General features: G+C 44.2%; 1 protein-coding gene across 1 annotated transcript in view; it reads left to right on the forward strand.

Moving 5' to 3' along the window:
- Window positions 1-11,492: 11,492 nt before the first annotated feature.
- LOC124607475 (heparan sulfate glucosamine 3-O-sulfotransferase 4-like) overlaps window positions 11,493-17,098 on the forward strand; it is a 274,870-nt gene continuing 269,264 nt past the window's right edge. The window contains exon 1 of the mRNA XM_047139832.1: window positions 11,493-11,875. Coding sequence (XP_046995788.1) covers window positions 11,565-11,875 — 311 coding nt within the window. The 5' untranslated portion in view covers window positions 11,493-11,564. The remainder of the gene's footprint in view (window positions 11,876-17,098) is intronic.

A 17,098-nucleotide genomic window follows, 5' to 3' on the forward strand; every position in this document is an offset into this window, starting at 1 on the left:
TCCGGGCGACAGACGGACACTGACTGCCCCTCACTGACCCGGCTGACCAACTGACCAGACTCGCCGCCTAGCGAGCTCATAGTCCCCTTAAATGCACGTGAACAGGCAATTTTTCCCCTTTCCCACCAGAGGGAGACACCAAAGCTGCGATTGCCACAGCGGCGCCACCGCCAGAAACGGAGGCCGACTGCTTCACACTACGCGCTGCGGCGCGCTCTTCAAAACAGCAAATTTTACCACGGCTCACCATATTCACCTACTTTTTTTCCTTGTGTTTCCTACAATCTAGTTCCAGCCCCCCCCCCCCCCCCCCAATCGCTGTTTAATTTCGTCTCCATTAACTATCTAATTTTTTTACCTCATCATACATTTTTCTCAATCTTTTCATCATCTGCGGAACTAGTTGGCATATAAACTTGTACCACTGTGGTAGGTGTGGGCTTCGTGTCTATCTTGGCTACGATAATGCGTTCACTACGCTGTTCAAAGTACCTTACAAGCATTCCTATTTTCTTATTCGTTATTAAACCCACTCCTGCATTATTCCTGTTTGACTGTTTACTTATAACCATGTATTCTTGTGACCAGGGGTGCTGTTCCTCCCGCCACAGAACTTCACTAATGCCCACTATACCTAATTTCAACCTATCCATTTCCTGTTTTAAATTTTCTAACCTACCTACCCGATTAAGAGATCCAACATTCCACGCTTCGATCCGTAGAGCGCTAGTTTCGTTTCTTCCGATGACCCGTCATCCTCCTGAGTAGACCCTTTCCGATCCGAATAGGGGACTATTTTACCTTCGGTACATTTTACATGTTGAAAGTGTCCCCCCTGTTGTTGAATACACAGTTCAATTGGTCTAATCATGTTTCCAAACACAAGCTATAACATTTCTTATCTAACAGCAGTGAAAGTGGATGTTGCAGTTTTCAATTCATCGATGGATTTTGGACGGTTTTTATAGACAGTTGCTTTCGATGCACCCCAGAAGAATAAGTCAGGTGGTGTTAGGTCAGGTGATCGTGGAGGACAGTCCCTGTGAAATTATGTGATCACCAAAAACATCAACAAGGTGTGACATTGAGATGCGAGCTGTATGCGCGGTTTCACCATCTTGTTGAAAATAACCGTTCAGAATTTCGCGTAACACAAGTTCTCTTATGAATGGGTACAGAATATCACTGCAGTATCGTTGTGCGTTTCGTTGAAAAATATGGGACCCACAATCCGACGTCTAGAAATTGCAATCCAAACTCCTATTTTCACAGAATTAAGTGGTTAAGCGTATAAATGAAACCACGCCTCATCAGTGAAAAACGTTTCATTAAGAATGTCCCTTCCCTTTTGTTGAACGAAATTTTTGAACCATTGACAATAATGCAGTTTCTTGCCATGATCAGTATTTTTCAGTTCTTGCACGACTATCACTTTGTATGGGAAAAGTTCTAATTTTTTTCTTCAACCGTGTACTCCAATCCGACACTGACATCGATTTCCTGGGCGAGTTTTCCTACTGACTTGTTCGGACTCATGTACATTTTATCGGAAATATTGAGTAGTTTATGCTCAGACAAAACCACTTCTCGGTGCATCTGTCACTGAACCCGTACTTGGAAATTTGTTAATCAAATCTCGCACAGTATCGCGATGTGGGAGTGTTGTCTCCGATAAAACTGAATTAAATGTTCGACGAACTGAAACTGTATTTACCGCCAGCTTTGAACACTTGGTCGGCTACAAACACACGTTCTTCAATGGTTAGCATTTTAACAGTGACAAAAACGAAACAAACGAACAAAGGAACTAAACTTAAACGTTCAGGTCAACACGTAACGACACACACCAAACGTTCAGGTCAACACGTAACGACACACACCAACGATATTACTGACGCTGGCTGAGATAAACAAAACAGTGGAATGTTGGGATAGTCCACTTCAAGGGAAGTAACCCAGGCGGGTGAACAATCATACGCCACGCGCGGCTAACAGTCATACGGCACTGCGGAGGGCCTTTTTAACACCCCGTATAAGATTACGTATACTGCAACAGTAAAACATGTTACTGCTCGATCTGATTTGAGCGCCTCCATTGTAAGTCCGTCTTCAGATATTCCGTTTATCTCACACCAGACACAAACACGCAGGCTAGTGACCTTGAGGTAATTATTATTAAAATGCGTACATTATCGTTTCTTTTTGTCTTAATCTGCAACAGTATTAACTTCGATGTCACAGAATAACTTTTTGGTAATATTGTAAAGGATAACTACGATAATTTTATCTGTGGTGCAAATTAATAATTTGATTCCTTATAAGCTATTATAGTACTCTTTAATTACTTTCCTGCTGCTCGCACACATAATCCTGTTTTATTCTGTGGTATTGTTTGCAAATATCACATTCAGCTAAAGGTGTTCGGGGAAATACCGATATCTTAACAGATTTTTTGTTTTCTTTTGGAATTTGTCACTTCCATGGAAAAACTCATGCTACCCTGTGTGATCCAGAAATGCTAGAAGCACAGGTGTGCAAGAAAAATCGAAAAATATTTAATACTTTTGGAGCTGTATAAACATATTCTCAAGTCTGCAATCTATCGACACTGTCCCGATCATTCGAGGTGCATAGAAACCCTCGCACGATAGTACAAATATTACAAAAGACAGACAGGATAAAATTCCTGTTCTAAGAAAGTAACACATTTTGTTACCTTAACATATATCTGAATATGTACGCAGCATGTTTTCAACTTCAGCTTTATTTAAACCTAGAACTGTGTTGATACCTGATGCTGACGATTTTTTAAAGCTTATTTAAGGATTTCTCCAGTTAAAACCAGGAACGCAGTCTTCGTCAGACATTTTGGTAATTTTATTGAAATTGTGCTGAAGACATAGTTTTTCGCGAAGTCATACGGAATTCGCCGCAGTTCTGCCAGGGAAATCCAATAGAATAATTGTGCCAACGTGATCACATGGCTGACTAAATCTCATTCTTGTTCAGGAGTAAAAACGGTTCTACTCCCCAGGAAGGTTTCTTGTATGAATTTTATTTTAATCGATCGTAAAGTGCAATTTTTGTATGTTCAATTCCTTTTAAACGCTGCTCAGTTATCTCCCTGACTTCACTTAACGCCTTTTTTAGGGTTTCTTCAGTCCATTTAGCCCTCTCTGATTACGTTGTTCTTGTCCTCGCCATCCTAATTTAGATATAAGACCTTAATTAATTGCAAATAACTTTTTTTCTGAAGTGTCGATCATGGGGAAATATCGACACCCTATCGACAATGGACCATATGCGACTGTCGATATTACACCACGCAAACATCATGTCGGAGGCCAGACTTTAATGGCTTTGCTAATACTCAAAAAGTTACAAAAGATGTGCTAAAAGACGCTTTAGAAAAAAAAATGGCTCTGAGCACTATGGGACTTAACTGCTACGGCCATCAGTCCCCTAGAACTTAGAACTACTTAAACCTAACTAACCTAAGGACATCACACAACACCCAGCCATCACGAGGCAGAGAAAATCCCTGACCCCGCCGGGAATCGAACCCGGGAACACGGGTGTGGGAAGCGAGAACGCTACCGCACGACCACGAGATGCGGGCACGCTTTAGAAAACATGCTATTTACGCACATTATACGGATAGTTATTACTATTAAGAAAGTATTGAAGTGCTTACCTCAGTTTAAGCGTAAACGAGAAATAACATCAAAATCCAATATAAACTAATTTTTACCGCCAATGTAAGACTGTCCTGTACAAGAACTGGTCGTCTCTGTAACCATCTTCTCTATCGTCTCCCAACGACCACAGCGCTAGTCAACTGAGAAAATGTTGGTGCCGATATTTCCTGGTATATCGGTATTTCCCTCGTCTCCCCTGCAGAATTATAATTAATAAATTCAATTGATATAAACTTGCTACTTAAACTGTATAGTGTGATAGATCCAACACTTTATAAATTAGTTCCCTACAGTGGCCTTAACAAATCGATGACTGCGGCATGTGATTTCCAATGCAGATAAAGTGTTCTTTCTTCCAAAGTAATACAAAATACAGAATCTACACTCCTGGAAATTGAAATAAGAACACCGTGAATTCTTTGTCCTAGGAAGGGGAAACTTTATTGACACATTCCTGGGGTCAGATACATCACATGATCACACTGACACAACCACAGGCACATAGACACAGGCAACAGAGCATGCACAATGTCGGCACTAGTACAGTGTATATCAACCTTTCGCAGCAATGCAGGCTGCTATTCTCCCATGGAGACGATCGTAGAGATGCTGGATGTAGTCCTGTGGAACGGCTTGCCATGCCATTTCCACCTGGCGCCTCAGTTAGACCAGCGTTCGTGCTGGACGTGCAGACCGCGTGAGACGGCGCTTCATCCAGTCCCAAACATGCTCAATGGGGGACAGATCCGGAGATCTTGCTGGCCAGGGTAGTTGACTTACACCTTCTAGAGCACGTTGGGTGGCACGGGATACATGCGGACGTGCATTGTCCTGTTGGAACAGCAAGTTCCCTTGCCGGTCTAGGAATGGTAGAACGATGGGTTCGATGACGGTTTGGATGTACCGTGCACTATTCAGTGTCCCCTCGACGATCACCAGTGGTGTACGGCCAGTGTAGGAGATCGCTCCCCACACCATGATGCCGGGTGTTGGCCCTGTGTGCCTCGGTCGTATGCAGTCCTGATTGTGGCGCTCACCTGCACGGCGCCAAACACGCATACGACCATCATTGGCGCCAAGGCAGAAGCGACTCTCATCGCTGAAGACGACACGTCTCCATTCGTCCCTCTATTCACGCCTGTCGCGACACCACTGGAGGCGGGCTGCACGATGTTGGGGCGTGAGCGGAAGACGGCCTAACGGTGTGCGGGACCGTAGCCCAGCTTCATGGAGACGGTTGCGAATGGTCCTCGCCGATACCCCAGGAGCAACAGTGTCCCTAATTTGCTGGGAAGTGGCGGTGCGGTCCCCTACGGCACTGCGTAGGATCCTACGGTCTTGGCGTGCATCCGTGCGTCGCTGCGGTCCGGTCCCAGGTCGACGGGCACGTGCACCTTCCGCCGACCACTGGCGACAACATCGATGTACTGTGGAGACCTCACGCCCCACGTGTTGAGCAATTCGGCGGCACGTCCACCCGGCCTCCCGCATGCCCACTATACGCCCTCGCTCAAAGTCCGTCAACTGCACATACGGTTCACGTCCACGCTGTCGCTGCATGCTACCAGTGTTAAAGACTGCGATGGAGCTCCGTGTGCCACGGCAAACTGGCTGACACTGACGGCGGCGGTGCACAAATGCTGCGCAGCTAGCGCCATTCGACGGCCAACACCGCGGTTCCTGGTGTGTCCGCTGTGCCGTGCGTGTGATCATTGCTTGTACAGCCCTCTCGCAGTGTCCGGAGCAAGTATGGTGGGTCTGACACACCGGTGTCAATGTGTTCTTTTTTCCATTTCCAGGAGTGTATTTCCAGCTCGAAGTAAACTTGCGAAACAATCTAGAAATAGGTTGCTCTATGACATTTAACTTACACTCGAAAATAGTTATGGATAAATAAATCGTTCTCTGCTTGAAACGTTATTCTTTGTTCTTGTCTCTGCTGTATCATCGTTTTAAAGGAAGCGTCATAAGTGTAATGTAGACTACCTTTTCGATCAAGCTTCGAGATGCACATTGAAACTATTCTGTGTCGAAAACCATGGTTTCTCACGTCCCTTAACCGCAGATCGACCCGCACAAGAGACTGCTTAGCAAACACTCATACGACTCATTATAGAAAATTACTCAAGTCCGTGGGGCACATGCCAAATAACAGTTGCGGGGCCGCACAAATGGTGAAGGAATTGTTTGATGCGTTGAACAGCGTCACGGAAATGCCAAACATCTGAACTGGCAACTCTTACAGTGCAACTCCAACTGCCCCGGGAAAGGTTACTTCCGAAGTGCCAAGAACCAGTAGTAAGGCGTATTGTACTATCACCTAGGTACCTCTCTCTTACGGGCCATAAAGACAGGATCATATAAATAAACCACTCACAGAGGCATTTAAGCAATTAGTTTTTCGCCACTTCATACAAGAATGGAACTGGAAGAAGCCCTAATGAATGGTACAAAAGACACTAAATTCAGCCCGGCAATTCACAGTGGCTTGCACATTGTAGATGTAGAAGTAGATTCTTGCGTAACGAACTGGATCGGAAAACATTGCATACTAAAGTGTATTAGGACGAAAAGAACAACTTACAGTGTGAAACAAACATATCTGACAAAAAAATGGTTCAAATGGCTCTGAGCACTATGGGACTTAACATCTATGGTCATCAGTCCCCTAGAACTTAGAACTACTTAAACCTAACTAACCTAAGGACATCACACAACACCCAGTCATCACGAGGCAGAGAAAATCTCTGACCCCGCCGGGAATCGAACCCGGGAACCCGTGGGCGGGAAGCGAGAACGCTACCGTACGACCACGAGCTGCGGACCATATCAGACAGTGCTGCGCCCTATCCAAATAGAACATTACCTAACCTCGCCGGAAGGGAACTGTAAGGTTGAGGAATCCGATCCTGTCTGCTAGAATCCATGTAAGCAGTGCGGTGTAGCTCAACTATTCAACTATTATCAGCAGATCATAAGCGTTGGCGATGCAGCCTCCGCCACACGTCATACCGTGAAGCATGTTCAGAAGTGGCTCTAGGACACAAACGGAGACCTGTGGGCAGCCTACGATGACAAATTCCACTGTTTTCTTTCTAGGTTCTTACATTACATACCGAATCCGAAAATACTGCCTACTAAATAATACTATAATGGTTGATGTCACGAAAACAACTTTTCTCACACTGCTGCTGCATAGAAAATTTCTCTATTCCTTTGGTAAGTTAGCTAACATCGTCTGTCGCATCCGGTAGAAAACTGCACGGTCGAAACATCGAATCCCGATCGCTAGGATGAATATAGGCAGCGCAGGTAATGCTAGCTCAGCTGTTATTAACAAATCAATACCGGCCGCTGTGGCTGAGCGGTTCTAGGTACTTCAGACCGTAACCGCGCTGCTGCTACAGTCGCAGGTTCGAATCCCGCCTCGGGCATGGATGTGTGTGAGTTCCTTAGGTTACTTAGGTTTACATAGTTCTAAATCTAGGGGACTGACGACGTCAGATGTTAAGTCCCATAGTGCTTAGAGCCATTTGAAGCATTTTTTAACAAACCATCTGCGTTGGCAGTGTAGCATCCAGTGCTTGTCATATTGCGAAGCAGGTGCAATAGTGGCTCTATGACATCACAGAATTTTGGAAAGCAAATAAAGCGCTGTATTTCCCCAGGTATTTGCATTTTAGTTTTTGCGGTGTATATTTGAAGTCATCACTTCTTTCATGCGAAACTCATTGTCAGCAGAAAAAAATGTTCAAATGTGTGTGTGTGTGTGTGTGTGTGTGTGTGTGTGTGTGTGTGTGTGTCTCTGTGTGTATGTGTGTGAGAGAGAGAGAGAGAGATAGAGAGAGAGACAGCGAATTCCTAAGAGACCAAACTGCTGAGGTCATCGATCCCTAGCCTTACACACTACTTAAACCAACTCATGCTAAGAGCAACACACACACACACACACACACACACACACACACACACACACACACACACACACACACACACGTCCGAGGGAGAACTCGAAGCCCGCCGGGGTGGCCGAGCGGTTCTAGGCGCTACAGTCTGGACCCACGCGACCGCTACGGTCGCAGGTTCGAATCCTGCCTCGGGCATGGATGTATGTGATGTCCTTAGGTTAGTTAGGTTTAAATAATTCTAGGTTCTAGGAGACTGATGACCTCAGAAGTTAAGACCCATAGTGCTCAGAGCCATTTGAACCATTTTTTTCGAGGACTCGAACCTCCAGCGGGAGGGGCAGCGCAAACCGTGACACGGCGCGCCAAACCGCGTGCCACACCACGAATCAACAGCAGGGAGTATCGGTTTGTTTCCCTTTACAGACATAAAGATATTTAAAGCGGAATTTCACTTGCCGATTCGACAGTGCAATGTGAACCAAGCCTACTGCGCCATTCGTTGTATCGATACGTATTAACAGGGACAGCAACGCACGAAGAACAAACACTACTCCAGCAGAGAGAGCGCTGCCGTAGCCCGCACTGACTGCTTACCACCACGTAGCACCGCTATCCCTGCTAATACACTACTGGCCATTAAAACTGCTACATCACGAAGATCACGCGCTACAGACGCGAAATTTAACCGACGGGAAGAAGATGCTGTGATATGCAAATGATTAGCTTTTCAGAGCATTCACACAAGGTTGGTGCCGGTCGCGACACCTACAACGTGCTGACATGAGGAAAGTTTCCAACCGATTTCTCATACACAAACAGCAGTTGACCGGCGTTGCCTGGTGAAACGTTGTTGTGATGCCTCGTGTAAGGAGGAGAAATGCGTACCATCACGTTTCCGACGTTCATAAAGGTCGGATTGTAGCCTATCGCGATTGCTGTTTACCGTATCGCGACATTGCTGCTCGCGGTGGTCGAGATCCAATGACTGTTAGCAGAATATGGAATCGGTTGGTTCAGGGGGGTAAAACGGAGCGCCGTGCTGGATTCCAACGGCCTCGTACCACTAGCAGTCGGGATGACAGGCATCTTATCCGCATGGCTGTAACGGATCGTGCAGCCACGTCTCGATCCCTGAGTCGACAGATGGGGACTTTTACAAGACAACAACCATCTGCACGAACAGTTCGACGAAGTTTGCAGCAGCATGGACTATCAGCTCGGAGACCGTGGCTGCGGTTACCCCTGACGCTGCATCACAGGCAGGAGCGCCTGCGATGGTGTACTCGTCGACGAACCTGGGTGCACGAATGGCAAAACGTCATTTTTTCGGATGAATCCAGGTTCTGTTTATAGCATCATGATGGTCGCATTCGTTTTTGGCGTCATCGTGGTGAACGCACATTGGAAGCGTGTATTCGTCATCGCCATACTGGCGTATCACCCGGCGTGATGGTATAGGGTACCATTGGTTACACGTCTTGGTCATCTCTTGTTCGCATTGACGCCACGTTGAACAGTGGACTTACAGTTCAGATGTGTTACGACCCATGGCTCTACCCTTCATTCGATCCCTGCGAAACCCTACATTTCAGCAGTATAATGCACGACCTATGTTGCATGTCCTGTACAGGCCTTTCTGGATATAGAAAATGTTCGACTGCTGCCCTGGCCAGCACATTCTCCAGATCTCTCACCAATTGAAAACGTCTGGTCAATGGTGGTCGAGCAACTGGCTCATCACAATACGCCAGTCACTACTCTTGATGAACTGTGGTATCGTGTTGAAGCTGCATGGGCAGCTGTACCTGTACACGCCATCCAAGCTCTGTTTGACTTAATACCCAGGCGTATCAAGGCTGTTATTACGGCCAGAGGTGGTTGTTCTGGTTACTGATTTCTCAGGATCTATGCACCCAAATTGCGTGAAAATGTAATCACATGTCAGTTCTAGTGTAATATATTTGTCCAATTAATATCCGTTTATCATCTGCATTTCTTCTTGGTCTAGCAATTTTAGTGGCCTGTAGTGTACTTGCCGGTAAAATGAATATCTCACTAGACTAATTCAGGACCGCCGTATGGAATCGGCATGTGAAAATCCGCTTTAAACATCATCATCTTTGTAACAGGAAACAAACCGACGCTTTCGATTGACAATGCACGTCGCTTGAAGGCATGATTAGCAGCATTTGTTTGAAGTGACTCCAGCTACACACTCAAAAACGAAATTGCAAATACGTGCTAAAACGCCAGAGAAAATTTGCGTGACGACTCTTAGCAAAGACACCTTCTGTACGTATACAAAAAGGTAAATCATACCGGGATGCGTATCGCTCCTTCATGTGTGATACTTCTTACGTACATAAACCCAACTTTTCAGGAGAGAGGAAACAGCTTTCTGAATACCTGTTGTTCAGGACCTATTTGTTACAAACTATCAGATACGAAGTGGTAAAATTAAAATTAATGCGCTAGGACTCGTAATTTCTTATGATACTTTTTCTTTTGAATAATAATTTGTTGGCTGTAATACAGATTTACAAGGTACCACTTAGAAACAATGTTACCTCAGCATTTTTCATTTGTGGTTTACGTGGTATCGCTAGGATGAGGCGGATCAGTTACCGCAATTTTGTATATCAATAACGAAAAATTGTAAAAATGTGGCTTGCGAGGTATCCGTGTTAGGGATCTATGTGTAATAGCAGGTGTAAATGTGGTTATGGGGGGTAGGACGTCAAACGGGCCGACTTGGAGCAGGAGAGGCACCACAGGACATTTTATTTTCTACTGTCTATACTTTTATTAATAAATTCATAAAACTTTGTCAGAATGACCAGGAAGGATTCAGGATTCACACTCATAGCAGTGTAAACATAAAGTAATTTTTTTTTTAGATATGAAATTTCATCATTTTTTCACTTACTGTTGGCTGCATTTGTTGCTATAGGTACATTTTTCTTCACAAGTAAGAGAGATTCTTTGATGAATTTTGCACAGAATACAAACCATACTCACAGGTGTATGAAACTCAAGACTTTTCCAAATCTATTAAAAACTGTGTTAAAAATTAAGATAATTAACTACAAAATTTGATTTTTTTCCAAACATAAAGTTTAAAACGTAGCAGCTCATTCATTTTTTCATAAATTAAATAGATTCTAGAGTTTCAGACACCTGTAAGTATGGTTTGTATGCTGTGCAAAATTCATCGAACAGTCTCTCTTACTTATGAACAAAAGTGTACCTATAGCAACAAATGCAGCCAATAGTAAGTGAAAAAATGATGAAATTTTCACATGTAAAAAAAAACATTTTGTTATGTTTTTGAACTTCCGCTGCTACGAGTGTGAATCCTGAATCCTTCCTGGTCATGCTGACAAAGTTTTATGAATTTACTTGCAAAAGTATAGACAGTGGAAATTAAAATGTCCTGTGGTGCCTCTCCTGCTCCAAGTCGGCATGTTTGGCTTCCTATCCCCCTTAACAAACTGAATCTGAAAAAAGTTTCATACGAAACAGTATTAGGATGGATAAAGTCACGGAAAGAACAAAATACTTTGTGTAACGAGCTGTTTCTGACAGTGGTGTGTTGCAGGAAATCTCTCTCCAGTTCGAAAGTTACCCGTCGCATCCGGAAGAGAGCTGCACGGTCGAGGAATCGAATCCCGAACGCTAGAATGCGTGTAAGCAGCGTGGATAAAGGCAGCCCAGGGGAAGGAAAAGTGGAGAGCGCCGAAAGTGTGCAGTCCGCAGGTGCGTTTTTTGGCCGGACGGCGTGTGTGAGCCGCGGCCCGCGGGACCGAGTTTCGCGGCGCGGCCGCGGGAGGCGCTGGCGGCGGGCCCGCCGGACAGCGTCTCCGGAGCGGCAGTCGGCGTCCGTTCCTCGCGGGGACAGCAAGCAGCAAGCGGCAAGCGGCAAGTGGCAAGCAGCAAGTAGAGCCGGCACAGCGCACACATGGAGAACGAGTCGCTAACGCACGTGTCCTCCGACATGATGGCCCCGATGGCCGAGTTCGACAAGTCGCCGCCGAGTCCGCCCGCGACGCCGCCGCTGTCCGCCCCCGACGACTTGCCGCCGCCCCCGGCGTCCGCCTCCGGCTCGGTGCACGGTTCGGTGTCCGCGGCCGCCACCGCCACCCCGGCCGCGACCGCCTCCAACGCCGCCTCCCTGGCCGGATCCTCCACCGCCCCCACCACCGTCGCCGCCTCCCCCAATGCTGTGCAGCAGCCGCCCCCGGAGAAACTGGAACTCGCCGCAGCCGAAAAGTAAGTCCATCGCTGTCAATCAAATCGGGCATTATACACTACATGGCTAGCAAACAAGTTCTCGGCGTACGGCACCATTACCTCTCTCCTCGAAAAGGCGCTTTAAATGATGGCCAATCCTCAAATGTCAGATAATACATATCCCAGGTATACTACCGGGTGGTCTATCGGCCAACACAAGGGAAGAAATTGTTTGCTGTCGTCTATACTAGAGGCTTAATTTTATCAAATTACTTCCGATTACGATACGGAATCTCATCGTTGGGCCATCTGCTGGTGTGAAGTCGTCGAACTTGCATTCACAAGTAGGTTTGTGGTTATAATGCAGTCGAAACCGCAAGTCATTTCATACATTTAAAGTGTGACTATAAACATTTTCTCTCAGAGAACCTGTTAAGCATCGAAAGACTTCACGAGCGTTGTTTACTAAGCAAACGGACTGCTTTCAGCTCTAACAGGGTTGAGCTGTTTCATCGAGTCACCGAACTCCTGCAAACTCGTACTTATCAACAAAGTTGAAGATAGCAGTATCAGAAACTCTATTTCATGTTCAATAACAAGAAATAACTTATTTATTATTATTATGGTCTGCAAAGAATCTGTAAAAAAATCAATCAGTTTTACTAAACTGAAAACGTTTAATACAATTCGTTCAGCTATGATTTTGGACTGAACTCACATGTGTGATGTTTATACAAATAGTTAGTGAGTCATACCTATGTGCATCAATAACCTTTCAATCAAGCAGATAAAGCAAATATTGTACGAGGACATCGAGTGGATATTCCAGCGTATAACCTGTAAAAATCTGCGTGTGACGTGTAGCATATACATAATTTAATATGCATAGCCGAATGGCTAAATCACGTGCGAAGTACACGCATTTGGAGGAGGTAGGATTAGAGTATTCCTCGAAAGTTTTTACGGTTCTTTTAGCTTTTGGTCGAAATTCAGTCTTTGGTCAGTTGGGTATTCATCAGTTATGCTTCTTCCTCACAATCCCATTTGGCGCCTCGCGGCTGAATACACCAAATTTCAGATCCTCCTCCTCGTAAAAATCCCTTGCAATAATCGAGTATCAAATTATGCTCTTCTTTGTTAATGGGCAGCGACCCCAATAACTTCCATCCACCCATAACATCCTTCCTTGAGGTCTGCATTAGAATTTTCTTTATAATATACGTACCGCAGCCATTGAGAATATCTTTCTGGACGGATGTATTGTAAATCTGTGTACATAACCGCAGATAAGTAGAATATTCTGCTTAGGATCCGTCCCTTCTTGTGTCTATGGAAACGTGTAAGAGAATTGGATGTAAAATTTACGAACAACAGACAGGTATACCAAATACGAAAGGACACTTCCATTGTTGTTCGTCTAGGTAATGAATTTGTGCAATGAGTCTATATAATATTATGTGATTTCACATCTGCCTTCAAGCAAGCTAAAGGGATGCAACTCTTTGATACTGTGCAATTTTTCTGCAATAACTAGGATGTAGCCTACTTTTCCAGCAATCCTGCACTTCTAGTTTTGGACCGTGGGATACACAAATGTGTACGACCACATTGCAAACAAATCTCTCCAAGGACAAAAGACTGAACCACTGTCTATGTTCAAGCTATAAATCACATTTGTTACCCAGTCTTTCGTAAAGCTCAGTGAATGTGATGGTTAGAGAGAATTTAAATCACATTTTCTGCTGTCGCTGCAAACTATAGACTTTTAATGCTTTGCAGTAATTACCTGACTTTTCGATCATAAACCTTATTGCCGTGAATGGCTGTCTAAGGATTCTATTGTTCAAGGTCCCTATCTCTCATTTTAAGCATGATAGTGTCCCTCAGCCTTACGTCTTAGGTAAAACGCAGAAGGGGAACAATGCAAAGTGGTGTGGATTGATATCATATATGGCGGCCATAATCTGAAGTTCCGTAATTTAACATCGCGATGTGCTATGCAAGTACTTTCCCTTGGCGAATTCTCTACAATACCAAAATTTGCTTTCGCATACTCAGTTCCATCCCACTTCTTGTCCAGTAAAAACGTGATACGTAGAAATCAGCAGAATGTGTCTCGCTTGTCCTGACTTCCTGTTAAAACTTACATTAATATCAACGTGTCGTTTTTATTTTTTATATATATATATATATATATATATATATATATATATATATTTCTTTTTTAAAAGAAAACGCTAGAAATTTTAAACTAGAAGGTTTTGCAAAACATGCAGTGCCAGCTGAAAGAGCAACTAATCAGACACTTTTCGTGTAACCTTTTCATAAAATTTTGCTGGCCACCTTAGAAGAAACAGGGAACTTACGAAGATATACTGGGTATTTTGTCGCTCAGAATTACGACGAGAATGGAGACAGGGGAAAGGCTCTTGATCATGCACGTACTGGATCTATCATATAGAACATACTATGCTACTGTGACATGTCAGACCAACATTCTTTATATGGACGCAGACCTTACCCATGTCTTGGTGATTGTACAGATACCTATAGTTTTAACAGCTTTATTACATCGCCGATTACCTGAAATAAATGCCAGATGTGATCTAGAATTAAGTTTCGGCGCTTGAGGGCCCTGGTGATTGTTCTCGCTTCATCACGTGTATCACTGTTAAGAAGCTTTCGATAATACCGCAGTAATGTCGCTGTCTGGTTACACTCGTCGCAAAGATGAGATCCAGGTCGGTCTATATAAGTGATTGTGAGAAGTTCGCATAGCAACAGTCGTTCTAGGTGTTTCACCTAATGCATCTACTGACAGCGAAACTCGTGGATACGATGTGTACTGAAATCTGCTGTGAGCAAAACTCGTGGAGACGATGTGAACTTAAACCTGTGCCAAGAGTTCCCACCAATGCTTCACTTCGATAATAATACGGGCAGAGCTGGGTGATAATATACTAGGTCTTCACACCGCACTCCCGAAAGAGGTGTCAAACATTACAATACACGAAAGAACATTAGGTACTCACCTGTGACGAATTTTCTAAAGACGGAACAATTCTGCTGTAGGAATGAAAAAGGTTTTCAAAAATGTTAGTCGTGTTAACTTTGTTAATTTATGAGATCAAAAATGCAATACACTTAGGGGCTCAGGTGACTTCCAGATTTCATAAAATGCAAACTTTCACGTCCAGAAATGACACAATTTTTAAAATATTTCGGGCTATAACGCCGCACACGAATAAAGTTATTGTTGAAACATAAATTTTCGTCCCCGTCTATGGAGGGCAAACGCGCGGTGTTGAAACCTTAACGGACAGAGCGAGCGAACGATGTGAGTCAGAGTTAACAGTCGCGGAACTGGAATACCTCACCAATGGGCAGCTCAAGATTGGAGATTCGTCCGCAAAAATAAAAAGAACGTTAGGACAGCGCCACAAAAAAGATCATAGCAACGCACAGGGGTCTGGGAAGTTCAAGGTATTACTGCTGTTAAATAAAGACGTTATTGGCCACGTAAGGAAAGACAGGATGCATGAAATGAAGTGGGTGTAACGTCAGTGGTGCGTAAGGTAAGTGTGATAGGACAGCTGTTATACGCAAATGACCACACAAAATTCCCTAAACCGCTTCAGGCAAATGCCGGGATGCTTCCTTTGAAAGGGCACGGCCGACTTCCTTCCTCATCCTTGCCTAATACGATGGGACCGATGATCCCGCTATTTGATCCTCTCTCCCGTATCGTCCAACCAACCAGACCACATAACGTCTGAAGGTCCATAAAGATGTTCACATGCGACTTAGTTATTTACTTGGTCATGAAACTTTTACGTAACTGGAAGAATAACGATACCGTGTTCCAAAATTATCTGGCTCTCGGCACGAATAAATGTAATTAATGAGCATAAGTACACGAGAAGGGCCGATATCGTTTGATTACGCGGTCGGCGGATCGGTGACTAGAACTTAGGACAAGACAACATGGACGTTTTTCTATATGACGATGATTTGGGTTGATGATGACAGTAAATTTATGAATAAAGTTCACAAAAACGTTATTTAGTCCCAGTAACTCAAAACACTGACAAGGCTTCTACAAAACTAAAAGTCTGAAATGATTAGATCTTTCATTCTGAACCAAACTATGCTCGAAGTAGTAGCTCGGGAGCAGCAATCATACTTCGGTTCCAAATGCGAATTTTCCTTGTACGTGCTATGGCCCAACGGTGCTCTTCCATTGAAACCTCTTGACGCCTTATTATAAATCACAACTGCACTTTGGGCCTCGGAGTATGCATTGCCTCTCGCAAACACATGAAACCCCCGCACGCGTTGCTGCTGCGCCGGAGTACCATACTCTGGTGTGGTGTCCTTTACCACTCGCAGCTAAATAACGTGTGTCTCGTGAGTGCTCCAAAGAGTTCCTTTTACCCTCTCAAACATTATCTTCGATTCTATACAAAACTACATCACTGATTTCGCCGATGTGTCTACTATACAACAGTTACAATTTTTTTAAATCTTTTATTACAAATTCATTTGTCAATCACACTACTCCAGCTTACGGCTAATGTACAGTAATCTCTTGGGATGTTCAAGAAAGAATAGGCAGTCTCGGCTGCAAAACGGTTTTTTATTTATTTAATTTTGCAACCGACACTGATTATTTTTTGTTGAATTCGTTTGTCATGTTTTCTTTAATAAAATGTTCATAATATCAACATGACTACACACAATAAATAAAAGCACTACATTCGTGAAAAGAGTAGAATTCAATTATTCAGATATAATGCTCTATCGCATAGCGACATATTGTGTTGTACTGTCAGAAACTGCGCGATTCGCCTTGTGTTCATATGATCAGACACAAAATGCTCCACAAGTTGCAGAGGGGGGGGGGGGGGGGGGGGTGGATGAGAGGCGCTGCAAGAAAGGCCTACAGCATCGTTTTGAGTCTTACTCAAAACATTGCGCCACCGCATCCCAAAAAGAGTAAACAGACATACTAAATCTTCCAATTTACAGGATCTAACAGTGAAAATTGACACTTATGAAAGTATTCGATAATAGAGGCAAAAGCGCTTCAATAAATATCAGTAACCCCCGGGAAGGCTTGAAGAGTCAAACCCCAGATTCTTTAAAGAATCGTCAACATGTGCCGAGCAGCCTATACCGGTTCTCGTCCGATCACCCAAGTTAAGCTTCGTCGGGCGTGGTCAGTCTTTGAATGGGCGACTGTCCTGGTACGCTGCGCTCTAT

The sequence above is a fragment of the Schistocerca americana genome, chromosome 3 (genome assembly GCF_021461395.2).
Source record: "Schistocerca americana isolate TAMUIC-IGC-003095 chromosome 3, iqSchAmer2.1, whole genome shotgun sequence".
Lineage (NCBI taxonomy): Eukaryota > Metazoa > Arthropoda > Insecta > Orthoptera > Acrididae > Schistocerca > Schistocerca americana.